Here is an 18,605-nt window from a genome sequence, read left to right as displayed (position 1 = left end):
ACAGAGGGATTTGGGGGTCCTCACGCATATGTCACAAAACGTTACTATGCAAGTTCAGCGGGTAATTGGGAAGGCAAATGGAACGTTGATCTTTATATAAAATGGAATGGAGTATAAAAATAGGCAAATCTTGCTAACCCATACAAGGGTTAGACAACACCTGGAATACTGTGAACAGTTTTGGTCCCCTTTACTGGCATTCGACTCAATCCAGAGAATGTTCACTAGACTGATCCGGGTATGGAGGGATTTTCTTATGAGGAAAGGTTGAGTAGGTTGGGTCTGTACTTAGAGTTTAGAAGAATGATAGGCGACCTGATTGAAACATATAGGATTCCATGGGGGCTTGACAGCATAGATGCCAAGAGGCAGTAATATAGGGGGGAATTTTACTATTTTGAGCCTAAGTGCCGAACCTGGGCGTCAAATAGATCCGCGCCTGGAATCCTCTTTGCAGCGCGCCCATACGTGTTTTGTCGGCTCCGGCCCAATCCGCGCTGTGGCCGGGGCTTAGCGCTGGCGGACCGATCGGAGCTCTGAACTGCGCATGAGAGTGGGCCCGAGCGTGAAAAAAAAAGCAAAAAGCAGAGAGCTGATCTCTGACGTTCATCCTCTGGTCGGTTGGCAGGGGTGGCGGGGGGGGGGGCTATGACCGATCATCCCCTTGTTGGGGAGGGGGAGAGGGGGTGTGACGTCTCATCCTCTGGTTGGGGGGGGGGGAGCGGAATCGGTGACCAGTCTGCGGCCGATCTCTCCTGCCAGAGTGGACGTGCGGCCATGCCATCCCACAAAACCTTTAGGATGAAGCGATTCCTCGCTAAGAAGGTGAAGCAGAACCGGCCGATTCCACAGTGGCCGATTCCACAGTGTAAAGGGATACACCATCACTGGTACACTCCCAGCCACAGATTACTCTTTCCTGCAGGGGCAAGAGAGCGGGAGAGATGGCTGTGGCTGGTAGTGCACCAGTGATGGTGTATCCCTTTACACTGTGGAATCGGCCGGTTCTGCTTCATCTTCTTAGCGAGGAATCGCTTCATCCTGAAGGTTTTGTGGGATGGCATGGCCGCACGTCCACTCCGGGAGGAGAGATCGGCCGCAGACTGGCAGCCGATCCCCCTCCCGACCAGAGGATGAGACGTCACACCCCCTCTCCTCCCCCCCCCCCCTCCAGGGGATGATCGGTCACACCCCTCCCCTCCCACCCACCAGAGGATGAGACATCACACCCCCTCCCCTCCCACCTCCCCAGGGGATAAGATGTCACACCCCCTCTCCTCCTCCCACCCCCCCCCCCCCCGCCCCGACCAGAGGATGACCTGGGTCAGAGAGCCGTTGCAGTCTCTGACCCCGCTCTTCAGACTTTTATTCGGCAGGTCGATTACAGCGCGGACGCGGATCGGGCCAGAAGACGGTAAAGTGGGATTTGGTGGTAGAGTTGGGCGCGCGGTTCATTAAGTTGATTTAAATGCATGCAAATGCATTTAAATCGTCAGGCCGCCCAATTCGGGCGCGGGCCGGACCCACGCCCGAATCGGGTGTCGGTAAAGGCGCGATCTGCTCGGATTCGGGTGCAGATCGCATTAAAGGCCCGACGCCCAACTTTACCGTGATTTCGCGCCCCCGTTTTGGTAAAATCAGGTCCATAGTGGGATTGTCACTTGACTAGTAATACAAAGGCCCAGGGTAATGGGGACCAGAGTTTGAACCCCACCATAGTAGATTCAATAAAAATCTGGAATTAAATATCAAATGGTGACCATGAACATTGTCGATTGTCATAAAAACCTATCTGGTTCACTAAAGTCCTTCAGTGAAAGAAATTAGTTGTCCTTACCTGGTCTGGCCTGTTTGTGACTCCAGATCCACACCAATATGGTTGACTCTTAAATGCCCTGAGACTTGGGCAATAAATGCTGGCCCAGCCAGTTATGTCAACATCCCAGGAATAAAAAAAGGCTGTTTCCCTTTATGGGAGAGTCTAGGACCAGAGGGCATAATCTCAGAGTAAGGGGACACCCATTTAAGACAGAGATGAGGAAGAATTTCTTCTCCCAGAAGATAGTGAATCTGTGGAATTCTTTACCACAGAGCGCTGTAGGGGCTTTGTTGTTAGGACTGAGATTGACAGATTTTTAATCAGCCAGGGAATAAGGCGGAGTTGAGGATTATATCAGATCAGTGATGATCCCATTGAATGACAGAGCAGACTCGATGGGGCTAATAGCCTACTTCTGCAACTACGTCTTGAGGTCTTATGATCTTTCTTTCTTCTCTCAAGGATTTTGTATTGTGCTCATTAAAATGCTGGAATAAATCTGTATCTTCTATGAAAGTTTAAAGTTTATTTTTTAGTGTCACAGGTAAGCTTATATTAATACTGCAATGAAGTTACTGTGAAAATCCCCTAGTCGCCACCGGTGCCTGTGGGGGTACACTGAGGGAGAATTTAGCATAGCCATTGCATATAACCAGCACGTCTTTTGGACTATGAGAGGACACCAGAGCACCCGAAGGAAACCCATGCAAACAGAGGGAGGACGTGCAGACTCCGCACAGACAGTGATCCAAGCCGGGAATCGAACTCAGGTCCCTGGCGCTGTGAGGCAACAGTGCTAACCGCTGTGCCACTGCGTGATTTGGTGTTTCCATTACATAACTTTGTTCATTATCCTTGGAGAATTGGAAATTATACAGGCTGTGAATTGGGTTCACTGACCTTCTTGCCTGATATGCATTGCTGTTGCACAAAGCTCTGTGCTAACTTGTAAAGCTGACACATTAAGAACATCAGTTAGGAAGAGGAAAGGCCATTAAAGTCCAACAATTCCATTCCCTTTTAGGAGATTTATACATCACCTACAAATCTTCTTCCCAGATCCCTCAATCTCTCCAAAACACTTTCTTGTCTTGTCCATGATCTATTCTCCTGCATTATTTCACAAATCTGCACCCTCAAATATTGCAGGTCCAGTATAAGGCTGCCAGCACTACATAGTGGGAAGTTGCTGTATGTAATGCTATAGTTGTAAATCGGGATGGCCAGATAATTCAATCCCCATTCCTGTGTCTTGTTTAAACACATTCCCTGTGCTACTTCTGCCTTGTATTCGTAGCCACGCAATGTAACAGAGGGCATGAAATCACAAATAATAAATGCTACAACTTCAATATACTGAGATGGAATTTTCTTGATTGATGGCAGCAAAAGGAAGAATTGATGGTGATGAGTAAGCCATTGAATCCAGTATGTAACTATACTTTAATTGCAGTAGGTGCGTTAAGCGTTGTGTAACCATTACATCCAGAAACCTATCAATGTTTCTTGCCACAGTACGCAACATGCTGCAAAGTGGACACACCAACCAGTGTGCTGAGAATCAGGCGCCCACGCCTGTCGGCTGAGAATGGTGTTCACTTGACCATGTGGTGAGAATCGAGCACACTAGTTTACCCCCTTGTAAACGAGCCTCCGAACTTGCAAAAACAAAGGACTGAAACCATTGCTATTGTTTGTCAGAGTGAAATTGATTAATAACCATTTCTACAAAATCCCTGCTCACAGATCCGAATGCACAGGCATCTTTTGCCAGTAACAGGCAGCTGTAATATTGATGTATAATACCTTTCTGAGGAGCTGAATAAAGTGTTCAGATTGCTGCGAATTGCCGTATTGGCTGCAAATGATACAATCTGAGATGAGATTGTGTCGTGGTGTCTGACTCTGTCTTCTGTTTGCCTGCGCAGAATTTTAATTCACTGGTGTTTGCACTGGGAATAAGAAAAAAATCACACAGATACCCTTTTCTTTATTGATGCCAAGTCTATTAAAAAACAAACCTGCTATGCCAAAAATCGTTAAATAGAAAGAAAAGGAACCACAACAAATATGCAATAGTAAATCAAGGCTAGTTTTTTTTGAGTGAAATTCTCTCTGAAAAACACTGCCACACCTGAAATGTTTACCTGTCTTTCTCTTTCAGATGGTATTTGCTTCTATTTTTCAGTATTTGCATATATCGCTTTTAACTCAGTCTGAAAATACTCCTTCATGCAAGACATCTCGTTATGAAAGTGTTGCTCCATGGAAAGGTTAAACTGCTCGGTTTTATTGTTTGTTTTGTTCCTTGATGCAAAGTGTAATGGGAGGTTAAAGCCGAGGTGTAAAGCATTTCCTTCATCGCACGATTTTGATGAAGTCTCCTGTCTATTAAGAGAAATTCATGGTTTAAATTTTTTGTTTCTTCCCTGCAAACTCCCTATTTGTGCAATGAATTGCAGCAGTCATAGGAAGGTCACCAGTTTCACAGCATGTCCTGTCCTTGCTCCAATCTGCATGTGTCTGATCAAGGAAAATCCAAATACGCAACAGTTGGGAATCTTTTCACCAAGGTGTAAGGTGTGATTTTCAGCCCATCTTCACCTTCAGAGAGGACGGCGACGCGGGCGGAAGATATAGCGACAATCAGGAACGCCGATTCTCACCGTTGAGATCGAATGTTCCATGCCCCTCACCGGTGACATGACAAGCTTCACGCAGACTAAGAGCGGGAAACTCATTTTAACATTTTAGCGTGCATTTCAATCTCATTACCGAGCCCCACCTCCCCCCCCCCTCATTTGAATATTCAAATCTCACCAACATGACGTCACATCAGCAAAGCTGACTGCAGTTGTTTGTGGAATGAATCAGTCAAGGGGATCCCTCTGGGGACTTTGTGGAATGAATCAGTCAAGGGGATCCCTCTGGGGACGCAAGGGTAAGTTTAGCCCCCGGGGAGAGGGAGTTAGGAGGGGTTTCCCCATTATGTGAGGTGGGGGGACTTGCAGACACGTTGGTGAAGGCAGCAGGGAGGAGGGAGGCAGTGGGCAGTAAGGAGGGGGGAATGTCGGGAGGACTTCCAAAATGATGGAGAGGGGGAGCGAGCTCCCATTGATTGTGGGGGCATAGGAGAGCCCCCTTAACTTCTGTAGAGGGGAGGGAGGAAGAAGAGAGCCCCTGATGATTCGGGGGGGAGGAGGGGGCGGTTTGGGAGAGGGGAGCTGCAGATACGTAAAATTTTGAGTTCGGGTGTTGGATTGGGGGATGGGGGCGAAGTTGTACTTCAGTGCTGATCAGGCCATCCTTTAAAGATGGCACCCAGTCTCTGGAGTCCACCTTACCGGCTCTATTAGGCCTTGCTCCAACAGAGTGACGACGAAAACACCACACACTTATTGTTTTTTCTCTGAGTGCCTGAAAATCTGGACTAAAGATTCAGCTATGCAGCTGGAAAGCTACCGCCAGTTTTCAGTCAGAGCCCGAAACTTTGAAAAAATATGGGAGAATTCCGCCCGTAGGATAGAATTTTACACTGATGAGATTTTCCAGTCCCGCCGAAATCAATGGAGTTTTGAGTGGCTCACCACATATTTTGCCCCTGCTGTAACAGGGCTGTAAAACTCTGCCCATGATGGAGTATATTTTCATGAAACTACTGCCTCACATGTTCTCCCTGCCTCTTGTATTAAAATTTGTTGCAGCTTGGTATTACAACAGCTTTTTTTCACAGGTCTGTGCAACTCTGGCCAGCATTTATTGTCCATTGCTAGTCACTCATGATCCCCATTTCTGCATACAACTGAGTGGCTTGGTAAACCTATATAGAGGGCATTTAAGAACCAACCGCATTTGCTATGGAACTGGAGTAACATGTTGGCCAGACTAGGTATGAACAGCAAATTTCCTTCCCTAAGGTAGATGCATTTTTATTACCAGTGCAATAATTTTATTATTGCCATTACTGAACTAGCCTTTTATTCCAAATTTATTGAATTGAATTTAAATTTCCCAGATGCCGTGCTGAAATTTGAAAGTATATTACATGATTATGGTCCATAACTTCAACCCAAATGTTGTAAAGTCATGTCCCGCTGGAATTACAAGAGTTAGAAGCAGACTTTCCTGCCCTGGAATGCTCTGTTAAAACCTCCACTGGCTGGAGCTGCTTGGGATCTGCAGCCAAAGGGTCCCCGCAGTCCCCAGCAACACCGATGAGCTCAGGGAGGCCACGCACTTAATTCTCGACCAGAAATAGGACTGCATTTTCCATCTCTTCAGTGAATTATTAATGTTATGATTTACTGTCTCACCAAATTTATAAATTACACACTTTGTTCTTCAATAAATTTCTATACAATTTAGAATTTATATTGTTTCACATAGTCTTCCGTGTTGCTAACCTGTGCACCCGAATCCATGCACTCTTCTTCTCCTTATTACTGCGGAGAGATTTCCAGACCCTCAGGACATCCAGAATCTGACTGAAACTTGATAAAAAGGACTTTCTGGAGGACAGTAATTTTCAATGCATGGGTCCTTTGCTTTGGAGAGAGAGAGATCAGTCCTTCAGACCCATTAAATGTCTTCAGGATCTGTCTTTCTCAACCTAACGTTGAGAGGGATAATCTGAGATGCATGTCTGATCTGAGATTGTCCCAATCAGTAGCTCACAATATAATCTGCCTCACAAATTTGATTGAATTTTTTTGAGGAGGTAACTAAGTGTGTTGATGAAGGTAGGGCAGTTGATGTCATATACATGGATTTTAGTAAGGCGTTTGATAAGGTCCCCCATGGTCGGCTTATGATGAAAGTGAGGAGGTGTGGGATAGAGGGAAAGTTGGCCGATTGGATAGGTAACTGGCTGTCTGATCGAAGACAGAGGGTGGTGGTGGATGAAAAATTTTCGGATTGGAGGCAGGTTGCTAGCAGAGTGCCGCAGGGATCAGTGCTTGGTCCTCTGCTCTTTGTGATTTTTATTAATGACTTAGAGGAGGGGGCTGAAGGGTGGATCAGTAAATTTGCTGATGACACCAAGATTGGTGGAGTAGTGGATGAGGTGGAGGGCTGTTGTAGGCTGCAAAGAGACATAGATAGGATGCAAAGCTGGGCTGAAAAATGGCAAATGGAGTTTAACCCTGATAAATGTGAGGTGATTCATTTTGGTAGGACTAATTTAAATGTGGATTACAGGGTCAAAGGTAGGGTTCTGAAGACTGTGGAGGAACAGAGAGATCTTGGGGTCCATATCCACAGATCTCTAAAGGTTGCCAGTCAAGTGGATAGAGCTGTGAAGAAGGCCTATAGTGTGTTAGCTTTTATTAACAGGGGGTTGGAGTTTAAGAGCCGTGGGGTTATGCTGCAACTGTACAGGACCTTGGTGAGACCACATTTGGAATATTGTGTGCAGTTCTGGTCACCTCACTATAAGAAGGATGTGGAAGCGCTGGAAAGAGTGCAGAGGAGATTTACCAGGATGCTGCCTGGTTTAGAGGGTAGGTCTTATGAGGAAAGGTTGAGGGAGCTAGAGTTGTTCTCTCTGGAGCGGAGGAGGCTGAGGGGAGACTTAATAGAGGTTTATAAAATGATGAAGGGGATAGATAGAGTGAACGTTCAAAGACTACTTCCTCGGGTGGATGGAGCTATTACAAGGGGGCATAACTATAGGGTTCGTGGTGGGAGATATAGGAAGGATATCAGAGGTAGGTTCTTTACGCAGAGAGTGGTTGGGGTGTGGAATGGACTGCCTGCAGTGATAATGGAGTCAGACACTTTAGGAACATTTAAGCGGTTATTGGATAGGCACATGGAGCACACCAGGATGATAGGGAGTGGGATAGCTTGATCTTGGTTTCAGATAAAGCTCGGCACAACATCGTGGGCCGAAGGGCCTGTTCTGTGCTGTACTGTTCTATGTTCTATGTTAACTGATTTCTGTGAGAAAATATGAATTTACTCAGTATTTCCTTACCACCACCCCACGCCCACCTCTCCTCCACCACCAACACCGCCCCCCCGCCACACCCCCCACCCCCAGCCCCTCCTTCTTAATGTATTAGTAACTCAGGTCAATGGAAAACAGAAGCACTCACACTAATAAAGCAGCTTTCATGACCACTGGACATTCCAAAGCACTTTACAGCCAATGACGCACTTCTATATGCGTAGTTTCTATTGTAATGTTGGACATGCAGCAACCAATTTGATTGGTTAACAGGTGTGAAGCAGAGAATGGGCAAAAATGGGACTCTTTCAAATTGGCAGACAATGAATAGTGGAGTGCCACATGGAACAGTGCTGGGGCCTCAGCTATTTACAATCTATATTCATGATTTAGATAAAAAAAGACAGGGAGCAATCTAAATTTGTGATTATACCAAGGTAGGTGGAAAGGTAAGCTGTGGGGAGGACACAAAGACGTTGAAACCAATTCACTCACAGCAAACCCCCACAAACAGTTTTGTGATATTTAGAAGATAATCTGTTTTTGACAGTATTATAAATAATAAACTCACAAATTATTGGAGCCTGAAACAAAGGAAGTATAATAATTGTGGGGGACTTTAATCTTCATCTCGACCGGTATAATTAAATCAGCAAGATGAGCTTGTAAAATGTTGTGACAGTTTCTTGGAGCAATACATTCTGGTACCATCTAGGGACAAAGCGATCTTGTATCTAGTATTGTGTAATGAAGCAGGGTTAATTAGTAACATAATAGTAAAAGATCCACTGGGAAATAGTGGGATACCGAACATTGGATTGAATGGTATTATGATCACTATGGGCCCGATTTTACCATTGCGTTGCACCCATTTTCAAGCATGAAAACTTCGTGAAGTCGGGCGTGAGGCAATTAACGCAATCTGCACCATGTCCGTACAAATGCCCACTTTACCAAGGCCTGAAAATGGCCGCGATCCAAACCATGCCCGAAACGGGTGCAACGGCGATTTAAACGCATTTGCATATCCGTCCAGATTCGGTGTGAAACAGACATGCTCGGCAAAGGTCTGTTTCGGGCGCTCCAGCTTCTGAAGAGGTAAGTTCAGAGCTTCCAACGGCTCTCTGACTCAGATCGGTGCTGGAGGGGGGAGGGAGGTGGGCCAGATCATTCTCTGATGAGGGGGAGGGGGGGAGGGAGAAGGAGGCGGGTCAGATATATCTCAGGTGGGGGGGGGGGGGAGGGAGGAAGGAGGCCCGATCATTCTCTGGTGTGGGGTGGGTGGGTGGTGGAGGGGAGACCCAATCATTCTCTGGTGGGGGGGCGGGGGAGGGAGGAGGGAGGCCAGATCATTGTCTGGTGGGGGGGGGGAGAGAGAGAGAGAGAGAAGGAAGGCCAGATCGCTTTCTGGTTGGGGTAGGGGGTGGGGGGGGAGGCCAGGTGGTTTTCTGGCTGGGGGGTGGAAGGAGGAAGGTGGCCAGATGGATCTCTGGTTGGGGGGGGGGGGGAGGGGGTGGCGGGGTGATTGCTGCCACTCTGCGGGCAATCGGTGGAGGGGAAAGGGGGGCAGAGGGTCGCGATCGGTCTGGGTAGGGGGGTGGATGGTTATGTTGTAGGGGTGGGGCAATGTCTGTGGGGGCCATCGTTCCCGGGTCGCTTTATTTATTTTTTGCGGCCTGGGAATGATATGACAGGGGCGATTTCTTTTCAAATTTTTTTTCACCGTGCGTGTGCATTTGAAGGTTCCGATCGGAGCTGCAGCGTTTCAGGCATGATAAGCTCCCCCCCCCCCCCCCCCCCCCCACACACACAGCGCAATTCAGACCCGCAATTTCTTTTTCAGGCTAAATGCGTACGGGGTACCTGAGAACAGTTTTCCAAGTTGGATCTGAATTGCGCCCAGATTCAGCACTTCAAATCAAAATGGTAAAATCGGGCCCTATATCCCAGTGGATCTTTTACCATTATGTTACTAAGTATGACTAGAACATGCCCATGTTTTTTACTAATAGAAAGTCCTGTTTGACAAATTTATTAGAGTTTTTTAAGGATGTAACTAGTAGAGTAGATAAAGGGGAACCTGGAGATGTGGTATACCTGGATTTCCAAAGACATTCGATAAAGTGTTGCAGAAAAGGTTAATGGACAAAAAAAGGGCTCATGGAGCTGGGGAACATGGATGGGTGACTGGTTAACAGATGTGAACAGCAAGAAGTCTCACAACACCAGGTTAAAGTCCAACAGGTTTATTTGGTAGCAAATACCATAAGCTTTCGGAGCACAGCTCCTTCGTCAGATGGAGTGGATATCCACTCCATCTGACGAAGGAGCTGTGCTCCGAAAGCTTATGGTATTTGCTACCAAATAAACCTGTTGGACTTTAACCTGGTGTTGTGAGACTTCTTACTGTGCTTACCCCAGTCCAACGCCGGCATCTCCACATCATAACAGATATGAAGCAGAGAATGGGCAAAAATGAGACTCTTTTAAGTTGGCAGAAAGTGAATAATGGAATGCCACATGGAATAGTGCTGGGGCCTCAGCTATTTACAATCTATATTCATGACTTAGATAGAGATAGAGAGTACTATACTTGTACAGGGTTTTGGTGAGACCACATCTGAAGAACTGTGTGCTGTTCTGGGCTCCGCATTTAATAAAGGATATACTTGCATTGGAGATGGTACAGCAAAGGTTCACTAAGTTAGTCCCTGGGATGAGGGGATTGTCCCATGACGAGAGGCTGTGTAAATTGGGCTTATATTCTCTGGAGTTTAGAAGCATGAGAGGCTATCTTATTAAACCCAACAAAATTCTGAAGGGGCTTGATTGGACACTGAGAGATTGTTTCCATTGGTTGGGGAATCGAAAACACAGGGGCACAGTCTCAGAATAAGGGGCTGATCATTTAGGACTGAGATGAGGAGAAATTACTTCACTCAAAGAGTTGGGAACCTTTGGAATTATCTATCCCAGTGAGTTATGGATTCTCCATCTTTGAATACATTAAAGGCTGAGATAGACAGATTTGCGGTCCCTTCAGGAACTAAGGGATATGGGGACTGGGCAGGAAAATTGAGTTGAAGCCCAAGATCAGCCATGATTGTATTGAATGGTGGAACAGGTTTGATGGGCTGTGTGATTTACTCCTGCTCCTATTTTCTCATGTGCTTGAGGGTTTATGTCTGTGGGTGATTATGTAGAATGTATAAACAATGATGGAATAGTCCATTGGCATTCACTGTTTCGGCTTATGTGAAGAATAGACAATTCAGTGAAGTGCCCAGAGATCTACATGTACCTTCTTTCAAGAAAAGGAATAACAACTTCAAAAAAAAAGAAACTATTCTAAGTTGACTCTGCTTTAGAATACAACTTGCATTTAAAGAGGGGTAGTTGGTAGAAATCATTCTGCCTGAAGGGAGCATTATCCAGTCTCTTCTGCACCATAGATCACTGACAACAGGAACAGCCCAAGAGGAAAGGAAGAAGATGTCGGATGCTTTAGGTATGGTTCAGATTCGTTAATACCAGAAGCTGGTCATTAACAAAATGTCAAGAAACATCTATACCCTAGCTTTTGCTAAACTTGGATCTTCCATTTTCTAATGGCCCCGACAGCCGAGAAAAGTGCTTTTGAAAATTACGTTACAACAATCAGGAAAACCCTCGAGATTTTTTGTGTGAAATTATTCGGCACTGTTAGTTTGAAGGAGTGTCTGATTGAAAACTATCATGGCTTTATGATCCATACGTAGGACTGAGAAGCATCACAATTATCACCATATCACAATGTGACAGCATTGTTAGGAGATGATGTGTTAATTGAAAAGTTTCAACATTTAGATAGTCCCTGAGTGTCTCTGTTTATCATATATCAACCTATTGCTACAGTATATGAAAGTTCAATCTGTCAATGTGTTATATGCTGGGAATTCCTGACAGCTGTATATATGAACAAGGACATGTAAAATACTATAGTAAGTCACTGAAAGATAAGCAGATTGTAGATAAGCTTGTAAGAGTAGACTCAGGGATTTTGGAAACTCACAATAAAATAGTGGTTTGAAGAAGGCATTGCAGGGATATCACTGGACACTGGACATAGCATTCTTCTTCAGACACAGTTCTGGTGATGGCTGGAGATTACTAGCTTCCTTCTTTAGACTCAAGTCTGAATTGTCAAAAAAGTATTGACCTAGCTTGCCTTCTGGAATTTCGGACTGAACATGGGGGAAAGCAGAACGGTGTTGCCTACTCCTGAGTCCTTGTTTCCAAAAACTTGCTGGGACCATTTTCCTCTGCATTCCTGGAGCATAATACAGCACCCACCTCTTTCTCTCTCAATCATGTGTAAATTGTGGTGAGAGGGGGTGGGTTGAAATCCCACCCCATTTTCCTTACCTACCAATTGATCCCCTCTAGATTAAAATGCCAATTTCAAAGAAATGTTGGAGCTTATTTCTGGCAGATAACAGGAAGAAGAGTCCTTGCAGACTAGAATAGAACGCAAGCAAGATTCAGAAGATCCAACTGCAGTCCTTTCCCATATGTATTATTTTGGTGTGTGCATCAGGAACTGCAATTAAAATTGTTTCCAGGAGATTCTCAAGGACAATTAGGGATGGGCAATGAATGCTGGACTAGCCAGTGACAGCAACACCCCTTGAAAGAATTAAAATACATATTGTGACCTTTGGACATCTGAAAAAATGACTTTTGCTCACACCTCTCCTGTTCCACTGCCTGAGGAGGAAGAAGAGGAGCAACATAACATTTGGCATAGAAATCCCAGGTACCTTAGGCATCCTCTGACCCATTGACTTGAAATATCAGCTCTCTTTCTCTCTTCAAAGATGCTGCCAGATACTGAACTGAAATAGATGTATAAATACTGTGGCTACAAGAAGAGGTCAGAGGCTGGGAACCATAGGGTCATTGAGTTTAATAGCACAGAAAGAGGCCCTTTGGCTCATTGTGTCTGTGCCAGCCATCAAATATCTATCTATTCTAATCCACTTCCTTTGATGAAGAGGGTGAATTGTAAACTGCCATCTAGGGGGCAGTTTTAACCTATTTCACTGGGCGAGAAACTCATGGGATTGAGTGAAGCTCAGCTGATTTTAATCAATTTTGAAACTGAGGTGTAAAATCAATGCTCCACCCAATCCTATGGGTTTCCCACCAAATAACTTAGGCTAAAATAACCCCCACCCCAAAACCTCCAGCCAAAATAGGGAGAGGGAGAAACAAATGTATATATGGATGGTGGCCCCATATCTGTATGGGTGGCACGGTAGCACAGTGGTTAGCACTGCTGCTTCACAGCTCCAGGGAGCTGGGTTTGATTCCCGGCCTGGGTCACTGTCTGTGTGGAGTTTGCACATTCTCCTCGTGTCTGCGTGTGTTTCCTCCGGGTGCTCCGGTTTCCTCCTACAGTCCAAAGATGTGCAGGTTAGGTTGATTGGCCATGCTAAAATTGCCCCTTAGTGTCCTGAGATGCGTAGGTTAGAGGGATTAGCGGGTAAATGTGTAGGGATATGGGGGGTAGGATTGTGGTCGGTGCAGACTCGATTGGGCCAGAAGGCCTCTTTCTGCACTGTCGAGATTCTATGGTTTCTATGATTCTAATGTAAGGAAAAGTATGTTGATAAAGAAAAAGAGTCTTGAACCTTTAGGGCAGTGACTCCAGAAGTGATGGTACGAGGATGTGAAGGGAATCATTGTCAGAGATTCCCTGGCCATGCTTCAATATTTAAAAGTGGATCCATTGCCTACAATGCCCTTTTCCCTTTGATGAAGAGGGTGAACATCAGTATTATCAGGATCAGCTCACTTTTATAATGTGGCAATTCTCATTCGCTGGGCTGAACTTTCTGGGCTCTTTGGGACAGCCTGGGAGATGAGACTGCTGACAAAATACTGGGAAAACACATCAACATCTTCCCACTGCCATGGCACATTGCCAGTGACCGGAATGTTGGCAATTTGGATGCCTGCAGGGAGGCCAATTGAGTCTCATAAATGCTCACTCAAGGGTCACATCCTGTCTTGGTGATCATCTGAACCTCCCTCGGGAGGACCAACCACCAACACCAGTTGCTCCGCATGTTTTGAGGGTACTACTTCTTCATGGGAACTCTTGAAACCCATAGAAGGGGAGCCTTGATGACAATGGTTCCCTCACAGCAACGGCACCACTCGTGCTTCATGAAACACCCACCCTCTGCTTGGCCTACATGACCTACCTCAACTCTCTTCAAGGTGTCCCACCATTGAGGCTCTCTGAGCCTTGGAGCTGTACCCTCAGAAAGGGGCCACCGGTAGAAGTGGCACTACTAGGCTGCTGAGCCTCTGACTATCCCAAGAGCTGCAGGACCATTCTTAATTCAACAATGGCCCCAGCCCATTAATTGGCCACTACCGACAATGTGCTGCCCTGGGTCCTGCTGCCTGTCAAAACCAGGTCACCTCTTGCTTCCAGTCCCGGTGGGCACGACTTGATGGCAATCGGAGAAATATTCATTAATTTACATTTACAACATAGAAATAGGCCAATAAGTCCGTGCAGATGTTTATACTCTACAGGAGCCTCCTCCCATCCTACTTCATCTAATCCTATCAACGAACACTTGTAAAACTTCTCCAAAATAATTTTGCATTCCTTTGTTATGATAGTGTTTAGCTATCCCTCTGCATTGGAAAAGACAGGAGCAAAACAGCAAGTTGCCAGAATACCAACATGAGAGTGGAGCAAAACTTATTAAATTCACATTTAGGTTCCAACAGGAGATAAAGAAAGACCATCTGAAAGTGTAACTTGGTTGTTACATTGTGCAGATTGCTCTCATTAACCATGTTCTAAGTGCCACTTAACCTGGTTTTTATAGATGTTTATTAGGTTGCGCTCTCTCCTGCTGCGTAGACTGACAATGAAAACTGCTCTATGTTTAATTTGCTTGAGCACAAAGTATGCTGTGTCATATGGTAATATGGTGAAAAATGTCATACTTATATGTTTGTGGCATATTAGTGCATCCTTTGTCATTTTTACTTTTCTTTTTCATATTATATTGCCATAAAATGTAAATTTTCTATGAGCTTATATCTTTCATGATGCAGGTTAACCTATTCATCAATGCCGGTCGTAAAATATTTGTTGTAAAATTTACTGTTCCTATCATCAGGCGAGCAAGTCATACCATCCAACCAGTAACGTGTTAGGTTTTTTTCACTCCCAGGAACAGTACAATAGGACCATTGCTTCACCTAGTTGTATGAAGGAGTTGTCAATTACAACCAGTGCAGCTCACTGGGCTTGCTTCAATTCAGGTTCTTCAGGCTAGAGAGGAGATAATCAAACTTCCTGATTGATGCTTGGTGACTCTACAGGTTATATGAGCATCACAAGAGGACAGGACCAGTTCTGGCCTTGATGTCCCTTTGAGTTGAATAACGTTGATTCTCCACCTGCACAGACTAAGGGAAGCCCTAGTTTGGCAAGGTAGCAGAGGACTGTCAACACTCATGGAATCATATTCTAGCATCAGTCAGCACTCTTAGTAAAGAAAAATCAGAAGGGGGATCTGTATTATTAATTTCATTAGAATCTTGTTGACAGTAAGTCAATGGCTTTCGCTTTTTGGCTTATGCAAATTGTGTTGGCAAGAAAATTGCGCTCACAGATTTTAGTATAAATAAAAATGACAATATTGGCAGAAAATAATGTAGGAAAGGACAAAACAAGGAAATTAGACTCAAAGGAATTTGTCTAACTGTCAAGTTTAGCATTGCGTGCTTACCTGCCACAGTTAGCCGAGCTGTTCTGCTCACTATTGTCCCAGCCCCCTCGACTGTGGCCTCGCACTGGTACAGTCCTTCGTCGGGGCGATGGTGCTTCGAATGGACCACATTCTGCACCATTAAGGATCCATCAGGCATCAGCTGCCGTCTCTCATCCATTGCCACGTTTAAGAAGGCTCCGTCTTTTCTCCAGCCAATAATCACCGGGCGTTGGTCTGCGGTTGCCGAGCAGTTTAGTAGGAAAGACCCTCCTCGCACAGTTACAGTGTCCGAAGGCTCAGAAACAAATCTCAATGATATGAATCTTCTGATCTGGGAACCTGAAATGGAAAGGAATAAAGATGTGGGTTAAAAATTGAAAAATGTACTGGTTCAAACAACCCTGCATCAAGTTATAAATTACTTGTTGTGCCTCAACCTCATTTCCAATGATGCTGACCATTTGTCACCTTGTTCAGTGTTTCCAATACCTCCACCACCAACTACATGCAAGTTAAATGGAAATCCAAGTATGGCGAATTTCACTTTTGAATAATAAATGAATAAATAGATAACAGACTTCATCACTGAGCACATGATATCAATACTCATATTCACATGGCATGTGCCCGTGCATTGTAACCCCTCACTTAGCAGCATGCATTTTTTTTTTCTAAGCTTTACTTCTTTGTTACTCATATTGGTTATCTGCTAAAATGGTGTGCAGCACAGATCCAAACCCGGAGAAGAAACAGAGTTATCATTTGAGGTTTGTTACCAAGCCATCGAATAGAACAATAGAATCCCTATAATGCAGAAGGAGGCCATTCAGCCCATTGAATCTGCACCTACTCTCCAAAAGAGCATCCTACCCAGGCCAACAGCCCCACCCTATCTCCATAACCCCACACATTTACCTTGGCCAATACACCTCATCTACACATTTTTGGACCATTCATCCAAGTTCTGATGAAAGGTCACAACCTGAAATATTAGCTCTATTGTCACTCCAAGGACGCTGCCTGCACTGCTGAGTATTTCCAGCATTTTCTGTTTTTATTTAAGATTTGCCTCATCCACAGTATTTTGCTTCTGAAAACACCAGGCTTTATTAAGTTAAAGGGGTTACATGATTCCAAGCTCTTGTTGTTGTTGACCAGTCCTTAGAATATTCACTGCGAGCCGGGAATTTCTAGCGATATTCCATTGGATTTTTTTGAATCAGCCAGATGCCCGAGTTGAAGGACCTCAGCAATGGGGAGCCAGTTATCCAGAGATACCTCATGAGATTTATCACTATCTGCACAATTGGCTCATAGAGTGCCGATAATGCTGAATCTGTGATTCATGTACTATATGCTAGTTCCGCTGAATCTGCGGCTGATGCAACATATAATAGTTCCACTGAATCTGTGATTACTGTAGTACACAATGATTGTTCTGAGTCTGTGACTGGTGCACTGCACAATAATCCTTCTGAGTTTCAATGGATCCAGTCCGTTTAAGGACCGGATGTTGATCATTTGTATATATTGGCATGAATTCTCTCTCCTGCTGCTGCTGATGGGAGAGATTCAAACTTGCTGCATTGCGAGGCCAGAGAGGCACTCACTGTAATCTATATTGCTGCAATGGAGCATCATCGTATCCTCAGCAGTGTATTAGTTGTCGGGAAGCCAAAATATCTTTCAACAATTTCCATTAGCAATTTGTCATTTTCCTGTTGTAAATTCGCTAAGGTGGAAAATCCTGAAATACTGAATTATCACACATATATATATATATATATATCATATTTAGGTTCCTCTCCAACATCAGCGGTCTGTTTAACATACATCAGCCCTGACATCAGAAAACTTTCACTAAATCCTACAGATTGTTAACAATATGCATTGGCACATTTAATAGAAAACATAGGCAGGTGGAACAAGGTGAAAAGAAATAAATTGAATCAGACGCATCAATTGACATCTGGTGACAGACTGACCAAAATGAATGAGTGGTTTTAAAAAATACACATTCACTCTTAAATGGAGCAGCAAGCAATAATAATCTTGGTTTGTGGTAAAACTTCACACATCAGGAATTTGCTTGAAAGTAATCTGTGGCCTTTGACTTTTCCTGAGGACCTGAGGACATCACAAGCAACCAATTTGTTCTCTTCCTGTATTAGAGCCCCCGCTATGACACTGTCTGCCCAGATAGACTTGCAAATGTTCTTTTTCTCAAGGAATGAATGAAGAATAAATAATGAGCAAGGTTTGAAGTCAAAATTAAATTTTCTCCCAGCTCTCTTCATTCCTTTTACAGATATTGGCAAGTAGGAACCAAGCAAGTAAGTGAAGAAGGAGATTGCCTTCCAAGGAAGTGATAAATGGATATCGTAGAGTAAGTCACTTCCTCACAACAAGATTAAAAGCGGCATTGGCAGCTAAATAGGTTGCTGCCCAGCCTCCAAGACAGGATATGGAGTATGGCAAGCATGGGGACAGAAAGAAAAGAAGAACAAAAAAAGAAATTGAGTGACAAGACGATATGGCACAGAAAGAACTCACTCGGCCCTTCGTGCCTGCTATAAGAACTATCAAGATAGTTCCACTCCTCAGCTCTAGCCCCATACCATACCCCTAGTATTAATTAAATTCCTTTTTGGAAGTTACTGCTGAATCTACACAACATCAGGCAATGTATTCCAGATCACAAGAAACCACGATGTAAAAAATATCTTCATATTGCCTTGGATTCTTTTGTTAAATTTGTGTCCACTGGTTTCTGATGTTTTTGTCAGTGGAAACAGGTTTTCTTTTTGTCTGTATATATAAATATTTATTAGTGTCTCAAGGAGGCTTAAATTAACACTGAGATGAAGTTACTGTGCATTTGTGAGTTTGAACGGATATAAAAAATCTCCCTTTAGTCCTGTTTGTTGTAAGGATAACAACTCAGACTTCTCCAGCCTCTTCATCCAACTAATCCCTCATCCCTAACACTTCCCTATGTCTCCAGCCAATACACATCTCTTTAACCTGTGCTTAACCCTCTCTCCATTCACATTGT

The 18,605-nt window shown here is 44.5% G+C and overlaps 1 protein-coding gene across 1 annotated transcript in view; it reads right to left on the bottom strand.

Annotated features, from left to right (window-relative positions):
* The window catches only part of dcc (DCC netrin 1 receptor), an 868,461-nt gene that overhangs the window by 846,205 nt on the left and 3,651 nt on the right, over positions 1–18,605 (bottom strand). Inside the window, exon 2 of the mRNA XM_078241787.1 lies at positions 15,569–15,900. Within this exon, the coding sequence (XP_078097913.1) occupies positions 15,569–15,900 (332 nt within the window). The remainder of the gene's footprint in view (positions 1–15,568; positions 15,901–18,605) is intronic.

This window comes from Mustelus asterias, chromosome 1 (genome assembly GCF_964213995.1).
Source record: "Mustelus asterias chromosome 1, sMusAst1.hap1.1, whole genome shotgun sequence".
Classification (NCBI taxonomy): domain Eukaryota; kingdom Metazoa; phylum Chordata; class Chondrichthyes; order Carcharhiniformes; family Triakidae; genus Mustelus; species Mustelus asterias.
This window is presented reverse-complemented; position numbering and strand designations above follow the sequence as displayed.